The 25,765-nt window shown below is 33.9% G+C and overlaps 1 protein-coding gene across 2 annotated transcripts in view; it reads right to left on the reverse strand.

Annotated features, from left to right (window-relative positions):
- The window catches only part of LOC135201812 (uncharacterized), a 165,998-nt gene extending 144,933 nt beyond the window's left edge, over positions 1-21,065 (reverse strand). Inside the window, exons 1-2 of one of the 2 annotated variants that reach the window (XM_064231085.1) lie at positions 20,941-21,065; positions 20,516-20,643 (exon numbers count right to left, since the gene is read on the reverse strand). Coding sequence is in view for 1 of the 2 variants with exons in the window: in XM_064231083.1 (XP_064087153.1) it covers positions 20,185-20,234 (50 nt within the window). In the remaining variant the exon portion in view is untranslated. Of the gene's footprint in view, positions 1-20,184; positions 20,316-20,515; positions 20,644-20,940 lie in introns of those variants that run through there. The other variant, XM_064231083.1, reaches the window with a different exon arrangement.
- Between the last annotated feature and the right edge of the window lie 4,700 nt (positions 21,066-25,765).

Consider the following 25,765-nt stretch of genomic DNA (forward strand, 5'->3'; position numbering starts at 1 on the left):
TTATTATTATTATTATTATTATTATTATACCAGAAATTGGTGCTACTGCTACCTTTTAATGGTATATCATAAAATTGGTCATTGTCATCATACATCATTACTAATATTTTGTTGTAGCAATATTATTATTAATATTATATTATAACTGAAATTGCTGTTATTGTTTCCTTTTAATGGTATTTCATAAAATTGGTCATTGACATCGTTTCATTATCATCATCAAAGTTCTTGCTGTTCGTGTCGTATAAACGTATTTCATCATCTTCGTATTTCCCGTCAAATACTAAACACAAGAGTCATCCTCCACTCGGCTCCTGGAATCACTCAGGGCCTAAAAGGGAAGTCCCCTCCTACTGGCTCGCGAGGAACCACGAATTGAACAGCGGATCCCTAATCTACTGCGACAACGAAACTTAATTACCACCAGAGATAAGGAGGAAGAAACGACGCAAAAGTCACCTTCTCCTGCCATGGAGGACCTTTTGTGTTTTTGAGATAGAAAAAGGAAAAAAAAAAAAAGAGAATAAACTCGTATCATGTGAAAGTGACTAATTGTTCGGAGCTACCGTCAGAGAGAGCCATGTGACCTCATCACATTACACGCATGTGATCCTCTTATGCGGGGAGCATGTGTGAGTGTGTTTCATGACGTGGCCGTTGGTATTGCATCATGAGAACCTGTGGGTGGTCATTCGGTCGAACCTGGTATATTGTAGGGTCATTTTTTAATGGCGTTCGGGAAGAAGACATAATTGGTAGGATTTTCCTCGGCATACTAAGAGTGATTGATGACATTGCTTGGTGCATAATATAATATTTAGACATAATATGGAAAATATTATTGCCTTTTAAAATGATTATTCTACTGGTTTTCCACTGATCAGAAAAATTTAAGACTGTTGTTTGTAATGGTCCTACATCGAAAATATGAATAAACTTTTCATGTATGTTATATCTTCGTCCATGACCTATGTTGCTGTTGTGACATCATTTTGACAGAAACAAATCAGTGTTCATATACAAGTACATAAAATTGCCTAGGATATTTGTGTGTACATGCTTCACAGATTTGTAAAACATGCAAAACCTAAAACATATCTTTTTTTTTTATAGGTTTTGCACGTATGTGAATATCTTTGTAAAATGCCTTCATGGGTACTCATTTTTTGCCGTGCATATTGATCTTCTTGAAGAACTAAGATAAAAGCATATATATATATATATATATAGATATATATATATAAAAAAAATATATATATACATATAATATATATGTGTGTATGTATATAATATACACACATACTGACATATGTATAAATAGACGTGCACAAATGTAAGTGTGTGTGTATATATATATATATATATATATATATATATATATATATATATATACATATATATATAAATACATATGTATATATATATTTATATACTTACATTTGTGCATGTCTATATATAGCAAATATATGCAGACATATATATGCATATATATACACGCACGCACGCACGTGCAAACACACACACACACACATATATATATATATATATATATATATATATATATATATATGTGTGTGTGTGTGTGTGTGTGTGTGTGTATAGAGAGAGAAAGAAAGGAAATGTAATACAAAGTCATGAATTTAAATATCTCAGAACAAAAGTTTCAGTAATCAGTTAATGTCTATATCCGGCATAAAGTTGCTATCTCATTGGAGGTCATTTGGTAATCTTGATCAAGAGTAAACAAAACAAAAAAGGGTAAAGCCTTATCTGCTGATAATTGTAGACATTCTAGAACATTCTTGGTTTTGTGAATGTGTTTATTATTATTATTATTATTATTATTATTATTATTATTATTATTATATTATATATCTTATTATTATTTTTTTTTTTTTTTTTTTTTTTTTTTGCTCTATCACAGTCCTCCAATTCGACTGGGTGGTATTTATAGTGTGGGGTTCCGGGTTGCATCCTGCCTCCTTAGGAGTCCATCACTTTTCTTACTATGTGTGCCGTTTCTAGGATCACACTCTTCTGCATGAGACCTGGAGCTACTTCAGCCTCTAGTTTTTCTAGATTCCTTTTCAGGGATCTTGGGATCGTGCCTAGTGCTCCTATGATTATGGGTACGATTTCCACTGGCATATCCCATATCCTTCTTATTTCTATTTTCAGATCTTGATACTTATCAATTTTTTCCCTCTCTTTCTCTTCAACTCTGGTGTCCCATGGTATTGCGACATCAATGAGTGATACATTCTTCTTGACTTTGTCAATCAACGTCACGTCTGGTCTATTTGCACGTATCACCCTATCCGTTCTGATACCATAGTCCCAGAGGATCTTTGCCTGATCGTTTTCTATCACTCCCTCAGGTTGGTGCTCGTACCACTTATTACTGCAAGGTAGCTGATGTTTCTTGCACAGGCTCCAGTGGAGGGCTTTTGCCACTGAATCATGCCTCTTTTTGTACTGGTTCTGTGCAAGTGCCGGGCATTCACTTGCTATGTGGTTTATGGTTTCATTTTTCATATTGCACTTCCTACATATGGGAGAGATGTTCCATTTCCGTCTATCGTACTTTGAACATATCATTATTATTATTATTATTATTATTATTATTATTATTATTATTTGAGGTGTGAAGTGAATGTTGAACTGAGTCAAGGAAATGTATCGTTTAACGTGGAAGAAATTGAAAACTGGGCATTTTGATCGGGCATTTCATACCACAGTCAGTGCTTATCCCTACTGCCTGGTTTAGCCCTGAATACCTTCAATCTGGTCATCAGTCGTGAGTGCCAGATCGTATTCAGATGACCAGTATAATAATTAATATCAATTACTATGTTTCTAATGAGTTTCGTGTGATTTTTAATGCGTTTTTATCGCTTAATCAAAATTTTTGGAGTTGATAGTGACATAAAATGAAAGTCATCCATACCTCATTTCTTGAAAAAGCAAATGGCAAATGCATAATCGATAGAAAGTTCGGAGGAGAAAGTGAATATCATCACGAGACAGTTACGCCGCTGGAAATAATTAAATATAATAAATTGGACTTTGTTCATTTTGATAATCGGCGCCTCCTAACTACAGCGCCTGCGCGCGCACACTTTTATCTATCTATCTGTTTATACACACACACACGCAACACACACACACACACACACACACATATATATAATATATATATATATCATATATATTGAAACTCTTATCATTATAGATGTCGAACTTGCAACCACTTATGTTTATTACTGTCAGTTATCATTACAATTGTTGTGTTTTTTTATCTAAATAATTAATATCGCTACTGTTTTTGCCGCAAAGTTTTCTTTGCATTCCCATCATTCTGCCCACCTGACATGCAATTATATATATATATATATATATATATATATATATATATATATATATATATATATATATATATATATATAAGTGTGTGTGTTCGTGTGAGAGCGACGAAAAGTTTCCCATAAAAATACACAAGTGAATTAAAAAAAAATAGCACTACATTTTGGAACCAACTGCGTCCTTCAACGGACAAGTGACTTATTAAGAGATAAATAAGATTTACTAGATATATATACAGGCCCGGCTGAAGGATCTTCTCTTAGGAAGGCCATAAGGTGAAGAATAGGTGACGGCTAACCCAAGATCATCACTTTCATTCTTGCTTGATGCTTGTTACGGAAATATGTCGTCGATGCCGTCGGAACTCCGACACCGTTGAGAGAAACGCATTGCGCTTGTTCTTTTGTTTAAGGCTGGTTTATCGTTTGGCCATTGAACCGACAGTTGCCTCCGAAGTGGCGCTGTTCTTTACTTTGTGGAGTTTTATGGTAACCGTCACTGACTTTAAATTCAGTTTTAACAGCAGATATTATGAGTTCATGTATAGCTGTACATATGTACATTTTACACGTATACGTACATACATACATACACACACACACACACACATATATATATAATAAACACATAAATATGTGTTAATATCTATCGGTTTGTCTTTGTGTTTATGCATGTATGTACGTATGTATATATGCAAACTTACCCACATCAAGTAGCTGATATTGGTGGCAGAGCTGAGGGAGGCTCTTGTTGGTGCTTGTATCACACCGCTTTAATTAAACGGGGAAACCGAAATTGTTGTTTTTCATAGTTGACAACTGTTGTTCGGCAGTTTCGAGCGGTCACACTTTCATGCTTTAAGTTTTAAATGAATACCTTGGGGTTCTTCGCCTAATATTTTCGTTATCGTGCAAGGGGAGCGTTTGATTGAGGATTCATCATTCCCTGCTCCTTAAGGTATAATGGTTCTTTCTCAAAGTTGTAATATTTGTCGTATAGTTATGCATGTGTATATATATATATATATATATATATATATATATATATATATATATATATGCTTCTCTGGCAGTCTTTCCTCTGTTACAAGAAGAACAAATGCCCATGTAATACTTAATAAAAAATTTTCAGGGAAAAAAATCCTTGCTAACGAAAATATTTCATAAGCCACTATAGCATTTACTATACATTTAAACGTAATTTAGTTCGACTTACATGAGCTCAAACAAATGGCCAAAAAAATAAACAGTATGTTTGTTTATTTGTCCAGTATTTACTCCCAAAAATCAATATATATATATATATATACTATATTATATATATTTATCATATATATATACATATTAGTATATATATAAGATATTATATAATATATATATATAATATAGTATATATATATATTATATATATATATATATATATAGTATATGCAGGCACATACCCACAGATTTGTAAGGGGGCTGGGGTCATTTTTCCCAAAACTGGACCTTTTCTTCTATAAATGTCATTGCATATATAGGTATACACAAGATGAAATACTTGAAAATATGGAATTCCAGAAATTTGGGGTGGGAGGGACGTTCGACCCTCACCCCCCGCCCCTCGGTACAGGCCTGATATATATATAATAATATATTATAATATATATATATATATATAATATATATATATACATATATCATAAATATATATTAATGACTATATATATCCATACACAGATAGATATAGTTGCCAGTAACTATAGTAATAAGATTGCTAACCCCCCCAGACCTTGCTATAATGCTAGCCCATTGCTTTACCTATGTCCATTTTTAGATCATCTATTTATTATTAAAAAAATATTTTCTAATGTTTTCTCAGAACGTTGATTAGTTTAAAAAATAAAAACCTTATTGAATACGATAGTATTCAATAAGGTTTAGTACTATTGAACGAAATAGTATTAAATAGTATTAAACGCAAAGGAAAAATATACGACAAACAATATAGATAACCTCGAGATACCAAAACATTGAAATAAAAAGAAAATTATTTTAAAAAACAAAGGTTCACACAATAAACACGAATCTCTCAATAAATGCATAAGAAGAAATTAAGCATAAAATACATATAAAATGAGAGAAGAAAACAACTTGAGAGCAACGCTTAACAAAATACTAATTTTTTTAATCTTCGTGAAAGAGAAGTCGCTTCAGGGACGTGAAAGTTCAGTCATACTGGATAGAGTTGAAACTTGCCGTACTTCCTGTTTAAAGTCAAGTTTTAGTAGTGTTATAATTCAATATCCCGTCTTCTTCCCCGTTCTGTAGCCCAGTACCGGTATTTTAAGTATTCACACACACAGACGAACACACACGGGCACGTGTATATATATTATACTATATATATATATATATATATATATATATATATATGTAAGTGTGCGTGTGTGTGTGTATGTATGTAAATATATATAAGTATATAACATAAAGTATTGTGTCTGTATATATATATTATATATATATATATATATATATATATATATATATATAACACACACACATATATAATATATATATATATAAAATATATATAATATATATATATATATATATATATATATGTGTTATATTATGTGTATGGGTGTGTAAGGTACTTATGGTTAAGTATGTATATACCTTTTTCCAATTCCAAATGGATGTGCTACCCATATTATCATACTCCAGTGAGGCAATGAGGCAAACCGAAGCAAAATAATGAGGAGGTCTGATAGCGATGAGAGTCGCAATAGGATTTACGACGTCGGGACACAAATCAGAAGCAGAGACGGATTAGTCTTTAAATTCGATAATGTGATGGAAGCTCGTTCCTGACGAGGACGAACAGCTCCCCATTCGGCGTTGCTGGATTCGGGGTCTTTGGGTATAATCAAAACTAATGGAATGCTAAGCACATCCCCATTGTGTAGAGAGACACAGAGGGTCTGGGTGTATAGTATAGGGGGTAGGGACGGACGTCCGGTGTGGATGGGTGAGCAGCGTGTCAGTCGTTGATTGTCGCGTCTGTCATTATTCTATTTTTGTTTCTTTTCTCTTCCTCTCTGAAAACACAGAGAGGAAGAGTGAGAGTGTCGGGGGGATAGGCGTAACCGTCGAACCCAGTTCTCCTATTAGTATATTTTCTCTCTCTCTCTCTCTCTCTCTCCCCGAGGGACAGAGAGAGAGAAAGGGGGAGGAGAAATGTCAAGAATTAAATGTGTTACTGCCTCGGCTTCATTCCTTTCGCCATCTTAGCAGATACGGTTGGTTTCAAGAAAATGCCAAAAGAATTTTTGGCCCCTTCAGCATTTCCACCTATCTTTTACTTGTTCCCTTTGTCTTCATTATCTAAATTTCATACCTTCGCGCTTGGAAAGCGTTGGCAACATTGAGAATGGGATCATATGAAGAGGCTTTATTATTATTATTATTAGCATCGTCAGAAATTTATCAAATGTTATATAAAACCGACGCAAAAAAATATGAAATCATCGTACTTCAAGTAGCAGGTTAACACTTCCGGTACAGATGAGGAACCAGGCGTTATTAAACATGGCTCATAATTCTCTTTCCTCTGAGCCACATGACTCTCGAATGAAGAGTAAAGAGAGAGAGAGAGAGAGAGAGAGAGAGAGAGAGATGAAAATTAGCATTTACGTTACTCCATCAGTGATGGTGGGCTGTCCCCGTGACTATAAATAGGTTAACTAGTTCGAGCTAGATGACTTGGTGCTGTTGTAGGCGTTCCCTACCGTCACTATGCCAATCATCACAGTTATTGTTATATTCATCATATCGTCATCATCATCATCATCCTCATCACCGAAACTGTCATGAATATCATCATTACCTTTCAGTAATGTTAACAACATAACCATCGTCATTTTAATTTTCATAGCTCACCATTTTCTATCGTCAAAATCACCATCATCATCATCATAATTAATCACTTTCCGCCTCATCATCCTCTCTCATTCATCGCTCTCATCACCGTAATCATTATATTGCCATCTTTCGTTTCTTATCAAATTAATTATCATTACCAACACCTTTAATCTCAGACACCATTATCATCATCACCATTAATCTTTCCGCAGTCATCATTTTCTCTCATTTATCAATCTGATCGCTCTAATCATTCTATTTTCATTATTTATTACTTATCAAAATAATGATCATTACTAATGCCTTTAATTTTAGGCACCATCATCATATCTCTCTGCAGTCATCATCCTCTCATTCATCAGTCTCATCGCTCTAATCATTATATTTTTCATTATTCATTACTTATCAAAATAATGGTCATTACTAACGCATTTAATCTCAGCCACCATCATCATTATCTCTCCACAGTCATCAATCTCTCATTCATCAGTCTCATCGCTCTAATCATTATATTTTTCATTATTCATTGCTTATCAAAATAATTATCATTACTAACACCTTTAATCTCAGGCACCATCATCATCATTATCATCATCAACATCATCATTTATCTTTCTGCAGTCATCATCTTCTTTTATTCATCTATCTCATCACTGTAATCATTATATTTTTCATTATTCTCAGCCACCATCATCATATCTTTCCGCAGTCATCATCTTCTCTCATTCATCAGTCTCATCACTCTAATCATTATATTGTATATTCCTCATTAACAATCCTTTCCGCACTCATCATCCTCTCTCATTCATCATTCTCACCCAAATAATTTGATTGTCATTTTTCATTACTTATCAAAATATTGATCATTACTAACGCCTTAAATCTCTCACACCATCATCATCATCATCTTTCGCCACATAATCTTCAAAATCGTCACCTTTACTATAACAGTCGTTGAGAAGAGCGTCTGCCATTTAATTTTATTCGATGTCTGAACTTTTATGTCCTGTTTGCGTCAGAAGTTATCTTCAGTTCCTGAACTTCTGTGATATAAGGCCAAGACAACATCTCGAAGATAGATAGATACACATCTGGCAAATAAAGTATAGATAGATAGATAGGTGTGGTTAGGAGACTTGCTGAGCAAATAGTAGACAAATTAGTATAGACTGTTGGCAGAGTAACGGATTGGGAGACATGCTGAGCAAATAGTAGACAAATTAGTGGGTAGATACAGTAGACAGAGTAACGGATTGGGAGACATGCTGAGCAAATAGTAGACAAATTAGTGGGTAGATACAGCAGACAGGGTAATGGATTGGGAGTCTCTCTGAGCATATAGTAGACAAGTCAGTGGGTAGATATACAAATAGTAGACAAATTAGTGAGTAGATATAGTAGACAGAGCCACAGAAAGGGGAAAATAATTAGACGGGCATAGATGGCTGAAACTGGTCTCTGGGTCAGAAACGGTGTCAGATTTAAAATCCGATACAGCAAAAAATTCCTAATCAGATTTTTTTTCTATTTATAGCTTTGGCAAGCGTCGCATAAGCTTCATCTTTCATACGCAGTCACGTCGCTGGAGGCTAATCCAGAATATAGATAGAAATTGAAGCGTCTTGCAAAATTCACCTGAATTGCATACAACGAAACAGAAATCGTTAACGACACTGTAACAGCGTGAATGTCCTTGAGGGAGTTCCTCACAACCTGCCAGAATAATTTGACAACTTCATTATCTCAGAGGCAAGTGTATTACAACTCACATTCCGCTGATTAGAAATACACTGTAGCAGACTCTCTCTCTCTCTCTCTCTCTCTCTCTCTCTCTCTCTCTCTCTCTCGTATCAAAAGTTGTCAGGATGATGTGACAACTTTAATTTCTTTCGAGTTTATTCAAATTAAGAGTCCTCTAATATTACACAGAGTGCTTGTCAGAAGTCTCTCTCTCTCTCTCTCTCTCTCTCTCTCTCTCTCTCTCTCTCTCTCTCTCTCTCTCTCTCTCTCTTGTATAATAAAAAGTTGTCTGAATAATTTGACTTTAATTTCTTTTAAGGAAGGATATCAAAATTAAGTCTTCCTCACGGAGCTCGCTCGCTCTCTCTCTCTTTCTCTCTCGCTCTATTTATAATGATATTAATAATTAATTATCATGAAAATGCATCTATTTTTGAGCCCAAAAGAGGTTTGAATATATTCACATCAACTGTTCTTATTTATATATCCATGTTCATTAACTATTTACAAACCAATCATTAGTTCTTCACTCATTTATTATATATCAGTAATGAGATGGTGGAATGTTTGTAAGAATTATTATGATTGGTGATTGTTTTCGAATTAAATTAAAATGTTTCAGAATAAAATTTTTAGTTTATTCTTTTGCAGATGCCCTTGCTTGGTACCAATTTAATGTTTATACCTTTAACACTATAGAATCAACAACATTCACGACTATTTATTAAATAGTCCAGTTATTTGGAAATATGCTTGATATGAATTCTCTCTCTCTCTCTCTCTCTCTCTCTCTCTCTCTCTCTCTCTCTCTCTCTCTCTCTGATGATATAGCCTATAACAATATTGATAATTTATTACGATGAAAATTGCAACTATTCGGTGAAAAAAAGAGGTTTATATGTCTTTAATTCTAATATACTTATTTATTCATCCATATTTTTTCATTATTTACCCATCAGTTCTTTGCTCATTTATTTAGATTATAGTACTGAGATGCAAGAATGGCAGTAAGTGTTGAGCATATTAGATTAATATTTTGAAGATTAATAATTATTTCTTTCGGAACAAAGCATGCAGGCTAGTCATTCAAATATGCACTTAGCTGGTACTTAATGCCATTATTACTTAACAAAATTAGCGTTCACGACTATTAATCAAACAGTTCAGTGATTAGCAAATACACTAGATATTAATTCCGGTACATTTACATCTCTCTCTCTCTCTCTCTCTCTCTCTCTCTCTCTCTCTCTCTCTCTCTCTCTCTCTCTCTCTCTCTCTCTCTCTCTCTCTCTCTCTCTCTCTCTCTCTCAGAATTCAGTTTGATGATCAAATAGTCCCAAAAACAGCTTCAGGACGTCACTTGTTCAAGCAGTTATCAAAGTGGCGCTTTTATGCCATTTTAGGGGAGGTATTCATTTTTGTTTTCATAAGAAGTGTGTAAGAGAGAGCCAGAGATGCAAGGCCAGGAATCCAAGGTTTGTTTGTTTGTTCGATTGATGTTTTGACGTTGCATGGAACCAGTGGTTATTCAGCAACGGGACCAACGGCTTTACGTGACTTCCGAACCACGTCTAGAGTGAACTTCTATCACCAGAAATACACATCTCTCACACTTCAGTGGAATGCCCCAGAATCGAACTCGCGGCTACCGAGGTGGCAGGCCAAGACCATACCGATCACGCCACTGAGGCGCAGGAATCCAAGGTGTTACGAGGGCAAGTTTCTCAATGTATGGCTTTTCTGCTTCCTCGTTTTTCGTAATCGTGTTGAAAGCAGTATTTCAGTTGATGGCATTTTCGAAATGATGTACTAGATATCACCAGGGAAAATGAGAGGAAATTCATTATTACTGTCGTAAATATGAACAATGTGAGTTTACAGTATTATTAATCTTATTCCTAATTCTAATCTTCCTCTTGTCCTGACTTTGACCTTCAAGAACTTCGAGAATTTTAAAAATAGATCTCTAAAATTAGGCAGCCTTTAGGAGCGCGAAGAGAAATTAAATGTTTAAGGTGCCGCTTATCCCACTCGAAATTCACAGTCTTAGAGGAGAAAAGATATAAAAAAAACCACAAAAATTAAAGTCCGTTAAATTCCATCGGGTGGAAGACGTTCATTTTTTACCCATATTCATCCAGTTGGATTACATGGTACGCTGGGAGAGCTCTCTGAGGTATCCAGTAATCTTAATAATATTAGTAATATTTGTGTAATGTAGCGGTCTAAAAGTGTAAATCTGCCCAAATAGAGTAAATATCCGTAAAAGTAAGAATGTGGAGTTATCAAAATTACTTGAAGAGTTCGTAAGTAATGTAAAGTTGTATTACGTGTTCAAATTCGCACGCAGCAAGTAAAAAAAGAAAGAAAGAAAACAAAAAACTTTGACTTGCCGGGTAAGATTCCACAGCGCAGAAGTCCCATTAAACGACAAGCAAGAATGCAGCTAAAAGGAGACACCAGTTGAATTCATTATATATAAATATAGCAACAAATAATTACAATGTACCACAATCAGAACATTATTCTCCTCCTTCGCGTCTGCTCACTCAACTCATCAGCGGACAAGCAGGTATGATTGCTGTCCTCTGAGAGAGAGAGAGAGAGGGAGTAAGAGAGAGAGAGAGAGAGAGAGGAGAGAGAATGCCTTTGGGGAGGGGGAAAGAGGCGCGATTGCGGATTTCAACCATTCCAAGGACTTGATGACCTAGGCCTACAAATGATCCAAATGGCTACCCCATATGCAGGGCTGTCACCAAGTAGCTGTCCGTGCCCATTGGATGGATACCCCTTATAAGACAAAATAAAAAGACAGATTTGATATTTAGAGTGAAAGCACTAATTTTATGACCATTTTACAATCCTTTTTCACTGTGAGTTGTGTCGGACGCAGCTCGATAACACGAAGCGAATTTATCGATTTTATTTATTTACTTATTTTAATTTGTTTTTAATTTTTAAATTTTTTTAAACCAAGTACATTATGTTTTATGAAAGCTTCTTTGGCAAACGTGTTCTGATGCTTATTGCATATGAAAGCTTTCATGATAATAAGAATATTAATTAAAAAATCCTCATAGTAGCATGAGTCTTCAAATGGAGAAACAAATCCACAGTTAATGCAAATGTACATATATTTAAATTTAAAACTTTAAGGATAGCTTTCGGGAATCTGTTGATAAGGGGAGCCGAACAGATTCCCGAAAGCTATCCCTAAAGTTTTAAATTTAAAAATATGTACATTTACATAACTGTGGATTTGTTTCTCCAATAAGAGTAATAGTAATGAACATATCACACCTAGCTCCAAAACAAATCCTGCATTGACCACTTATGGAAGTCCGGCGTACCTAACCTTTCCTAGAACAGATAGGCGAAAGCTTACTTATTTCATTGTTCCACGTAAGGGAAGCCTTTCATAGAGGCTTCAATTTGTCAGAAGCCAGTGCTGTAGTAAGCTTTGTTTGTGCCGAGTTTCTCTGTTAATGGAAAGTTGCGATATATATATATATATATATATATATATATATATATATATATATATATATATATATATATAAGTGTATGTGTGTGTATAAATATATATCCCTCCACATATTGTATAGTATATGAATACATCTGCATATATATGATATATATAAAGACATAAATGCATAATATATACATGTATATTATGTATATAGTGTATATATAGTATATATATATATATGTGTATGAAGTATATATCCTACACATATAGTATATGTGTAATCTGTGAATATATAATAATTATGTATTTAGTATATATACATACATCATAAATACATATATATATATATATATATATACATATATATATAAATACACACATATATATATATATACACACACACACACACATATATATTATATACACATATATATATATATATATATATATATATATATATTATATATTGCTACTTTCAAAATGCATATATCCCCTCTTAGACTGTATAAAATGTTATGTAGAATTTTGGCAACATTTTTTCAGATTCCTAGATAGCTTAGAGATAGGATGTTTTAAATGTGTGTTCAGATTTCGCATAACATAATGTATTAAAAGGATATATATAACGTAGAATGCAGAAAGAGAGAGAATATCTCTGTCCGTTCAAAGCTAGGGTCGTTTTTCAAAATCTGTCAACATGTTTGATAAGCGAGCTCGAGCCTTCATTGTATTTTGGGATTCTGTCATCATAAGGGAAATCTGCTTCGAGCGATCGAATCGAGTACGTGTCTTTTTTTAACAGAATCGTCTCATACGCGTATGTCTTTGTCAAAGGCACGTACAGATTACACATTTCTTTGTAAAATTGCGTAAGATTTCGAAGCTTCTGGAAGCATCATTGCCAAAAACGTTTTGTGTCATCTTCAGTCCAGCTTCCGTAAGGGAGAAGTTTTTCATTTGGGCTTAAAGACTCAAACCATTCACATACATCTCTCTCTCTCTCTCTCTCTCTCTCTCTCCATCGCATAATACTTTTGATGTTGAATTAACATTACGATTTCGTACTTATTGAATGGTCACCCGTAACTTGAGAATTTCATATTTGATATTTCTTAGAGTTTATTTAGTATTATTTAGTGTTTTTTTGTGGAATCTCAACAGACATTGTTTCGTAACGGCGCCTGGTTTTGTGAAAGTGTGAAACGAGCTGCAGCAAGAAAGAAAGAAATTGGTATACCAAAAAGGTAAAGTGTGTTATATTTTTATTAGTTGCAACTAATAACTGATAGGAACAGATGTTAGGTACAAAACTAATAACTAATAACAGATGGTTACGAAGGTTTGGTAAAAACTAATGGTTACAATATATTGAGTGAAAAGACTTACACTTTTACACATTGCAAATTTTTGTGTTTTGTGTTTATTCATTTGAAGTGATTTTTGTATTCTGTGCATTTATCCATTTTCTCATTGAAGTGTGTGTTTTTATTTTATATTCTCTGTGATTAATGCTTTTTGCAATTTGGATATTTTCCACATTTGTCTGTGTTTTCATTTGCATTCACAATTTAATTAACTTAGTGATTTTCATTAATTAATCATTGCACATTTAATTAAATTTAACACTTGTTTATTAATTTGCATTTACTTAGAATTCTTTCCTAGTTTTATTATTGTTTAGCACTTGTTAATTAATTTCCAAATTTCAATTATTGCCTAACACTTTTGAATTTGATTGAATTAATTTTCTTGAATTTTGTGATAAATTAATTTTGATTTAATTTTACTTAGTTGATTCAAGAATTAATTAAACTTTACTTTGTTTTCAAGTAACAGTAATTTTCCCTGATATTGTGAATTTCACTTATAAATTTTGAGCTTAATAATAAATTTTTGTATTTAAAATTTTTATAAGTGTTTTCTTTATTTTATACCAGTATATAATTATATTGATGTTAGGTAGAAACATTGAGTGGTAATTGATCTGATTTCCTTCATTAACTTGAAGTGACTTAGAACCAGGGAAGTACTTAGACTTCTGAAATCAGGAAAATACTTAGACTTTTAAAGTTGTTAATGGAGTGATGCCCTTTGATTAATTTAGTTACTTATAAGATTACCTCACACCTGTTTTGATGAACTTAGTCTGATTTTCTGCAATACTGGTAAGTTGTTAAGGGATCACTGTAGCCTTTAGAGTAATCAGTCGTTTAGTACCTGTGATGAGGATTCAGGTGTCTGGCTTTTGTGAGGTAACAATTGATGAATGGTAAGCGTAGTAACCAGATACTTGGCACTTCGTCACAATATATATAATATATATATATATATATATATATATATATATATATATATATATATATGAGAGAGAGAGAGAGAATCTTATGACTGTACAATGTGCAATAAAACATGCCACAGGCACAAGGTATATGAGTGAATGTCATTATTTGCTATGCAAATTTTATGGCACGTTTAAAAAAGACTTTTCCAATTTTTTTTAACATTATTCATCACACAAAATTTTACTGTGGACGCTTACAGTATGCATGGTGTAGTACGTGACCACTTGAAACAGGTGCTTTACCAATTTGGGATCACGGTCAAATACGAGTACACCCTGTGCCCATGCCCACTCATTTCCTATTCTCCGCTTTGCCATTGGTCATTGCGTACCATAATAATACCCATATGGCATGTTTATGGCCTCGAGGCATTATTGCATGCTTAACGCCAGTATTTATGGGTTTTTAGGTATGCTATGTGAATGTATAACTGCATGTGGATGTTTGTCAATAGAAAGCAATGTATGTCCATATTAAGTAGTATTGCAACTAGTACTATATTCATATGATCATACTCTTACGTTTAAATAACGATTCACAACGAGTGGCGCGCACACACACACACACACACACACACACACACACACACACATATATATATATATATATATATATATATATATATATATATATATATATATATGCCTCCAAAACGACGAATACCTGAGAGCGACAGGTATTTATAGTCGAGAGGCGGCATAAACTTATAACCTCTTGCGGTGGAGGTGTGGTTTAAGGCTTCACTGTGCGCTTGAATTTGTTGGGTTCGATGGTTCGCGCCCGTGAGCCGACAAAATTCTTATCGACTAAAAAATTCTCCTTTGGTTAACAAACATATATGAAAATATATTAATTCCGAGGTAGAGCGAATTAGATATTAAAAGACATTTGTGGCTCATATATATATATATATATATATATATATATATATATATATATATGATTTATGTGTGTGTGTACGAATGTATGTATGTATTAGGTAGCACACTGAGAACTTCACACACATTCGTAATGCGTAGCATATTCATGAAAATACAGGCGTTAGTACGCTGCTCCATTAATAACTACGCTGGTAACTATGGCAAAATTGTCCTTTAGGTAATGGTTATGTCAGTCCCGTTCCAAGAAATGCCATAAATAAACGATTGTCTTAGCTGACGTATATGCCCAAAGTTACGGTTATATATTCAACTTCTTCGTTGTCCTTCCTGGAACGGGACTGACATAACCATTGCCTGCAGAATATTTGTCATAGTTACCTGTGTCGTTATTGCTGTAGCAGCGTGCTACCTAATATATACATATACAAATAAAAGATAAATATAAATTTATATATATATATATATATATATATATATATATATATATATATATACATATATGTTACATTGTTTAGTTTTATATACACCTTTGGTGGTGTGGTGGCTGCAAAAATTGCCTTGCACTCTTATTTATATCACATAATTCCCACTGCTAATTCTGCTTTGAAAATTTACAGAAGCCTATTGGAAAGTGGCGCTCGTTATAGTTATGGAAAGATTTTCCAGAGAAAGACGTTTCTGCTCTGTTTCTCACCCCCGTCGCCCAAGCCCCACACCCCGGCATATTCTAGGAAGACGGAAGACTATAGGCATCGGGGAAAACAAAAGTTGAGGCAGAATTCTAAGGCTTGGCAACTGAGAGAGAGAAAAATTCACTGGACAGCGTAATCCTGGAATAAGTGACCTGTGTTAATAACGCCTCTCAAGAACACCCAAAATTTCAGTTGTCTTAACAGAAAAGACATCAGTATGACCCAGTCTGGTCGCAGATGAACTCTCTATGTCATAATTGTGCATCATCTTCGGTGAACTGTTCTGTAGATTGTCAGTATCCAGGGCAGGCGAACTCCAGCTTGCTCCAGACGACAGCTATTTCCACCTTCTGTCCGGTGAATGATTCTTCTCTCAGCTGCCTCTCTTTTTCTTGATTCCCACAGTGTTCCATCATTTAATAGGCGGGGTAATCGAGTACATTTCATTTATTTTTTATTTTTTATTTTAGGGGATGGCCCGCTATTCCATCCGTCTGTCCTCCAGCGTTTATGATATATATATATATATATATATATATATATATATATATATATATATATATATATATATGTGTGTGTGTGTGTGTGTGTGTGTGTGTGTGTGTGTGTGTGTGTTAATAAAGAAGATACACGTCCTTAGAAACATTTCGAGAATCCATTAAGCTTTAGTGACCATGCACGCATTTGAGAAGGCGCCTCTTTGCCCAGACATCTCTCTCTCTCTCTCTCTCTCTCTCTCATTCCGACACAGAAGCACACTTGTGATGGCAGTGTACATGAACAATTAGTGTCAGTGTCTAGTTCAACCCTGTAAGGGATAATGTGGATCACCAATTTGTATTCAAGGTCGTAACAAACGTCGTCTAAAGAATAACCAAATAAATCGGGAAGCAGAGAAGAAAATGTTGGATTTCTATGTTTTGCAAGAACGTGATAGTGAATGGTGAAGCAACGATTTCACAAATGGCATTACCTTCTTAAGCTTGCTGCAATTATAAGTAAAATCTACCTCAGCTTCTCAGCTTAGAGGATGTCTGGCAGCTCCTGACGAAAGCTCGCTTCAAGAGAGAGAGACCTTACAGACCTTACCTTACATGCATTTGAGAGAGAGAGAGAGAGAGAGAGAGAGGAGAGATAAAATCGTTAATGACTTTGATGACTATGATATCATAGTTTATCTGTAAAGTTCAAATATATACACCGACATTGACCCTGTATTTGTTGATGACCTCTATAGGCGCTCTACTAGCCTGTTTAAATAGCACGGATAAAGCCGCTATTCGCAAAATAGAGAAGAATCTCTACAAGTGTAACGCTGCTGAAGTAGCCATTACTTTTAATAAAGTAAAATCTAAATATATCCTAACTCCAGCAGACAACTGATAACGGGTATAGACTCCATGACCCGAAGGACTGCGCTGGCAATAGCAATGTATTATTATGGCAGGGGTGGGCATAATAATACATTGCTTAATATGTGGGGGAAAAAATTCAAATAGTGCCATAGTACGATAAAAACATGTGTACAATTATCTCGCACACACACACACACACACACACACACACATATATATATATATATATAATATATATATATATATATATATATATATATATATATATATATATATATATATATATACTTATATATATATATATATATATATATATATACTATATACATATATATATATATATATATATATATATATGTGTGTGTGTGTATATGATATATATATATATATATATATATATATATATATATATATATATATATATTTATGAGCAACTCGTCTACGGTCTACCATACTACATAATACATAATCACATATTACGTGGGGGAAAAAAATTCAAATAGCTCCATAGTACGGTAAAACATGAGTACAATTGGCCTCACTTATATATTATATATATATATATATATAGTTATATATATATATATACATATATATATATATATATATATATATATATATATATATATATATATATGTGTGTGTGTGTGTGCCTGTGTTTTTGTTTGTTTATATAGGATTGTGGGTGAACGGCGATCGACCAAACAAGTGGCCGCGACCGACTCTTTGTCCACCTCTGTATTATAGTCTCCTAAATAAATTTGTGAGCGCAATAGCAATGCATCATATCCCAAATTAATTCAAATTGTGTCTCCTTTCATAGTCATTCTGCACTGTGGAATCTTACCAGGCAAGTGAATGTTTTTTTTTTCTTTCTTTTACTAGCTGCGCGCGAATATGAACACGAAATTGATAACACTTGAGATGATTTAAGTACTGTTCAAGAAATTTTGATACGTCCACATTTTATAAAAATATACTAGAAAATATCATTTTACAACATTGTATCACTACTTTATGGCATGATGGTGTCGCATGAGAACTTTATCATGGCGAAGTTTTGAGCCCAGCCTCCTGCCCCAAAATTGACACTATAGCCCACATGAGTAATCAAATCGAAGCAGAGGGTATTCGTGATGTGACCAGAGTCCCGTTTTTTCAACGTCTGTCCCGCTTTTTGGTGCTACAAAAACAAAACTGTCCCCATTTCAATGGAGCAGTACTGATATTTTGTTTAATTTTGCCATTTCACTAGCTGGTAACTTCTCTAGTCTTCTCCGACTGCTACGATACCCAATGAAGTGAATTAAAGAATATTAGAGACTGTAAAGGGCCGAGAAAGTCACTGAAGGTACGATGGTAGTATGATATAAATTATATATATATATATAATATATATATATATATATATATATATATATATATATATCTATATATATATAATTATAATATATTTATATATATATATATATATAATATATATATATTATATATATATATTAATATAATTTATATATATATACGATATATATATATATATATATATATATATCATATATATATATATATATATATATTATATTACTAGATATATATATATATATATATAGATATATAATATATATATATATATATATAAGAAATGTCCCGGTTTAACAGAAAAAAAAAACCCTGGTCACATTAGATATTCGTGATTGTGTGACACCGTCTAACATTATTAGCGTAATTCCGTTTTCCTTATTGAATAGAGACATTGTTGAATAATTAACACGAAGTTGTTTGGCAAGATAGCATTAACATTAGATAACAAAGATCGCGATTGCGTGACGTCTGCTTAAATTTGTTCTCACGACCGATCGTTTAGGAATCAGACAAAATGCAAGGCCCCGTCTCACGAACTAACAGCTTAAAATGGTCTTGTAAAATGGGTATGAAGAAAGGTTAGTTATGGCTGTTTAGTGTTACGTGTCCGCAAGCATACATTGCCTGTAGTAAATCGTTTCTAAAGTGCTAATCTACTTATCAGACAGTCAGTTCGTTCTTGGAATCAGAGATTACACTTTCTATCTAGAAAAAAATAAAATAAAAGAACATACTCAGATGCACAACCAGGTTCTTCATTCTTATGTGAATTTTTTAGAACTTTCTATCTATGTTCCATCCGAGTCATTTCATGAAGAGCATTATGTACGTTATGAGCTTACAAGTTGTTCACTGCTTTCAATAAATTAGTGAGTTCTGCTTACTCAGGAATGTTAGAAAAACAAAACAAAAAATATTATATCCCTTGGAAGAAATGACTCTGATATTCTAGGATTTAGGAATTATTGAGACTCAGAAGTTACGAGATTGAAGTCAAGAATGCAGAAGTATAATATTACAAGTTGTAGTTACGGAACATTAAAATGTATAGATTAGGGTGCTTGAATGAATGATTTACCTGTAATTAGAAGTGAATATTCCCACCTCATACTCAGGTATTAATTCCATTTTGGACTGGGACGAAGAGTAATGTCGCTCACAGACTAATTTTGCTCACCACTAAGTATTGGTTCTGATCATTAACTCTCAGCCGATGGAAAACAATGAATCTTTATCAAGCACTTGTAATCGTCAAAAATTAAATACTAATCTTGCTCATTATCGATATCGCCCAACAAGTAGTATACAAGCTCTCTCTCTCTCTCTCTCTCTCTCTCTCTCTCTCTCTCTCTCTCTCTCTCTCTCTCCATGGAACAGTGTCACAAAAGTGTAAACAAATTCGTCCCTACCTCAGAGCAGTTGTCTCCTTTGGACGAAGACCATGGAGACTTAAGAGTGATCGACCATCAGTTGAACTAGCGTTGCAGACGACCTGGAGATAACGACCACTCTCACTGCTGAAGACGTTCGGAGTTCCCTGAAGAAGAAGGGCGGTCTTAATTTGCTGTTGTACTGACCAGATCACATCATATTTTGTGATGGATAAATGCTACGTAGTTTGCGCGTCGCTTGAATAAGTGAACCGGTTTCCAAAATGGAAACATTGTGATTAAACACCTAAGTTTCTCTCCGTAGGTTACAAATACTTTTACTTTCGTTCCTAAACATGAAGCTCAGCTCTATAGCCAGTCTTACAGGCCGCATATAACTCAACGAAGATATTCACACAATTCCGTATAAAGCAAACAACTGCTTGTTAAGCTAAGTGACTAACCTCTTAGCGCGTCTCTCTGAAGTTTGTGTTTGTACTGACGCTGTCTCGTTCCTCCCCCCTCCCTATCGATGAACTAACTGATAGGGACCGGTAAGTAGGCGTGTGTGTGTGCACATGCATCTCCAGACCAGGTAAATCCGCTTATCTTATCTCCGCTCACATATACTGCGCATCATTTCACCTGAATCATCGACGTCTTTGCCTGGTCATTACTGTATGTAGAAAGGCGCCTGCGAAAGCATTTCATCTGTTCGGAACTGAATAGGGACCATCGCATGAACGATGCTCTTGGGTAAGATGACTTAATTTAGAGCATTATAATGACGCCATAGTGAAAATTGGTAAAATGACCTGATTTTAAGCATTATAATGACGCCATAACGAAAATTGGTAAAATGGTATAATGACTTAATTTAAAGCATTATAATGACGCCATGACGCAAATTGGTCAAATGACTTATTTCAAAGCATTATAATGACGCCATAGTGTAAATTGGTAAAATGACCTGATTTAAAGCATTATAATGACGCCATAGTGAAAATTGGTAAAATGACCCGATTTAAAACATTATAATGACGCCCTAACGAAAATTGGTAAAATGGTAAAATGACTTAATTTAAAGCATTATAATGACACCATGACGTAAATTGGTAAAACGACTTAATTTAAAGCATTATAATGACGCCATGACGAAAATTGGTAAAATGACCTAATTTAAACCATTATAATGATGCTGTAGTGAAAATTGGTAAAATGACTTGATTTAAAGCATTATAATGACGCCATATTGAAAATTGGTAAAATGACCCAATTTAAAACATTATAATGACGCCCTAACGAAAATTGGTAAAATGGTATAATGACTTAATTTAAAGCATTATAATGACACCATGACGTAAATTGGTAAAACGACCTAATTTAAAGCATTATAATGACGCCATGACGAAAATTGGTAAAATTACCTAATTTAAAGCATTATAATGAAGCCATAGTGAAAATTGGTAAAATGACCTGATTTAAAACATTATAATGACGCCATAAAGAAAATTGGTAAAATGGTATAATGACTTAATTTAAAGCATTATAATGACGCCATGACGAAAATTGGTAAAATGACCTAATTTAAAGCATTATAATGATGCCATAGTGAAAATTGGTAAAATGACCTGATTTTAAGCATTATAATGATGCCATAGTGAAATTTGGTAAAATGGCCTAATTTAAAGCATTATAATGACGCCATAGTGAAAATCGGTAAAATGACATAATTTAAAGCATTATAATGACGCCATAGTGAAAATTGGTAAAATGACCTGATTTAAAACATTATAATGACGCCATAGTGAAAATTGGTAAAATGACCTGATTTAAAACATTATAATGACGCCATATAAAAAATTGGTAAAATGGTATAATGACTTAATTTAAAGCATTATAATGACGCCATGACGAAAATTGGTAAAATGACCTAATTTAAAGCATTATAATGACGCCATAGTGAAAATTGGTAAAATGACTTGATTTAAAGCATTAAATGACGCCACAGTGAAAATTGGTAAAATGACCTGATTTTAAGCATTACAATGATGCCATAACGAAAATTGGTAAAATGGTATAATGACTTAATTTAAAGCATTATAATGACGCCATGACGAATATTGGTAAAATGACTTGATTTAAAGCATTATATAATGACGCCATAATGAAAATTGGTAAAGCAATTTAAATTAAAGCATTATAATGATGCTATAACGAAAATTGGTAAAACAATTTAAATTAAAGCATTATAAAGACGCTATAACGAAAATTGGTAAAAAAAAGATTTAATTTAAAGCATTATAATGACGCCATAACGAAAATTGGTAAAATGGTATAATGACTTAATTTAAAGCATTATAATGACGCCATGACACAAATTGGTAAAATGACTTAATTCAAAGCATTATAATGATGCCATGACGTAAATTGGTAAAATGACCTAATTTAAACCATTATAATGATGCCATAGTGAAAATTGGTAAAATGACCTGATTTAAAGCATTATAATGACGCCATAGTGAAAATTGGTAAAATGACCCGATTTAAAACATTATAATGACGCCCTAACGAAAATTGGTAAATTGGTATAATGACTTAATTTAAAGCATTATAATGACACCATGACATAAATTGGTAAAACAACTTAATTTAAAGCATTATAATGATGCCATGACGAAAATTGGTAAAATGGTATAATGACTTAATTTAAAGCATTATAATGACACCATGACATAAATTGGTAAAACGACTTAATTTAAAGCATTATAATGACGCCATGACGAAAATTGGTAAAATGACCTAATATAAAGCATTATAATGACGCCATATGACTGTTTTTTTAAAATGATGATTTAAAAACTTATAATGACGCATAAACGAAACAAATTTGGTAAAGCCTAATGATTATGACCATTTTGAAAACCAAAATTTTTATAATGACGCCATGACGGAAAAATTTTTTGGGTTAAAATGACCTTAAAATTAAAGCAATTATAATGAAGCCATAGTAAAATGGTAAAATGACTTAATTTAAAGAATTATAATGACGCCATGACGAAAATTGGTAAAATGACTTGATTTAAAAGCATTATAAATGACGCCATAAAATGAAAATTTGGTAAAGCAAATTTAAATTAAAGCATTATAATGATGCCTATAACGAAAATTGGTAAAAACAAAATTTGATTTAATTTAAAGCATTATAAAGACACATAACGAAAATTGGTAAATAACAAAGGCATATAATGACTTAAAATTTGAAAGCATTATAATGACGCCATGACGAAAATGGGTAAAATGACTTGATTTAAAGCATTATAATGACGCCATAATGATTGTTTAAAGCAATCTAATTAAACGCATATAATGATGCACTATTACGATGGTACGGTATCAACAATTCAAATTAAAGCATTATTAAGACGCTATAACGAAAATTGGTAAAAAAAAGATTTAATTTAAAGAATTATAATGACGCCATAACGAAAATTATTCTCGAGACTTGAAGTGTTGGAATGTGATTTGTACAACGTACGTTGTTCTGACGATCAGGTCCACCGCGTTGTTCCTGAGGAAACTGAAAGAAAGAGAACAGGACGAAAAGGGAGAAGATCAGCGAAGGAGGGAGAGAAAGAGGCGAAGTACTCGCCAGCTGTTAGTAGTTTTCAATCAGAGTAACGGAAGAGCTGAGACCTGAGTTCTAGAAGCACAGGGCTCTGTATGTCCAGGAGGTTTTTTTGGTTATTGACAATTGAATGGGCCTAGATGGAAGATAAATCCTGTTTCTGATGAAACTAAAAGGTCCGTCCACACTAGGAAAGATTGTTTGGAAACAATGTTTGCGTGAAACTTTGTATCCAAACAATGTTTCCAAGTGTGGACAGGCCTTAAGGTTCCATGGTGCGGCGACAGCTTTCAATCCAGGTATTGTGTCTCAACCACCATTTCTTTTCCCTTCATTACACCATCAAAACGCTGGGCAAACCAGTCCACTTATTATTTCATATCTAAGCAAAAATATCAAAGTAATATTAACAGAAATAACAAATAATAAAATGTCCTTCGAAATAAAAAAAAAAAAAAATAGACAGACCCACTACTTCACCGAACACTGCCGAGAGCTCTAGAACAGGCTTCGAACAGAAGGAAATTCTTACCAGAATGCACTGTAAATAAAATAAAAAGTAAACAAATAAATAGAAAATAGCTTAACACATCCACCTTCTCCCAGATCCATTGTCCGATGCCAAAGGAATCGTAAAATTCATGTTCTTGAAGCCCTGGTCAAGTGCCAAAAGAGCGTGCAGGGTGACACACCTGCTTCCCCCTTCCGATAACGATGCTAGCAGGGGGAGGAGGAGTGGGAGGAGAAGGAGGAGGAGGTGGAGATGGAGGAGGATGAAGAAGTGGAGGAGGAAGAGGAGGTGAAGGTAGAGCAGGAGGCGGTGGAGGTAAGGAGGAAGATGCGGAGAAGATGGAGGTAGAGAAGGAGGAGGTGGAGGCAGAGGAGGAGGAGGAGGAGGAGGAGGAGAAGGAGTAGGGAGAGGAGGTGGAGGAAGAGGAGGAGGTGGAGGAGTAAAAGGAGGAGGAGAAGACTAGAAAAATCAGTGGCAGTAGCAGTAAGAGCAGAAGACATGAGACTCCTTGCCAAATATAGTGGCCTTCATGTCCCAAGATTGTAACTGATGAGTTATGTCATTAGGACATAACTTGTCAGACTTACCGCGTGTTTTGGGGAATCCCGTGACTCAGCATTTGGAGGAGTGCATGCATATTTTGACTCTCTATTTTTTTATTTATTTTTTTATTCTTATTTGCGCTGTTGGTCGTTTTAAACTGTCTCGGTTCTCGCTTTGGCTTGTTGTTCTGTTGATGTGTCGTTGGGTATGTTTTGCGATTAGTTCAGCCACAGATTTCGCCGTCACTTATTTTGCAATTAAATTTCCTTAATGTTTGCTTTCTTCATTATTTTAATGGCTTCAGAGTGCGCTGTGACTATTTATGAAAATATATTTTATCCACCGTGCAACAATGATAAAACATTTTTATATGTGAATTATTGGCCTGTATCTCTCTTATTGCATTGAACAGAAAGGAAGTATTAGTCATAGATTTCTCATAAAACATAATATACAGCACCAAAAGGTTATCGCCTTTATTTTCTTCCTAACTGTATTAGAATTGTAGTATGTGATGAGGCAGCACCAGCGACAATAATAACTTAATAAAAATTTCTTATTAGCTCGAAAACTGGTGTTAACCTTATCAAAATTTCTTATTAGCTCG

The sequence above is a fragment of the Macrobrachium nipponense genome, chromosome 28 (assembly GCF_015104395.2).
Source record: "Macrobrachium nipponense isolate FS-2020 chromosome 28, ASM1510439v2, whole genome shotgun sequence".
NCBI lineage: Eukaryota > Metazoa > Arthropoda > Malacostraca > Decapoda > Palaemonidae > Macrobrachium > Macrobrachium nipponense.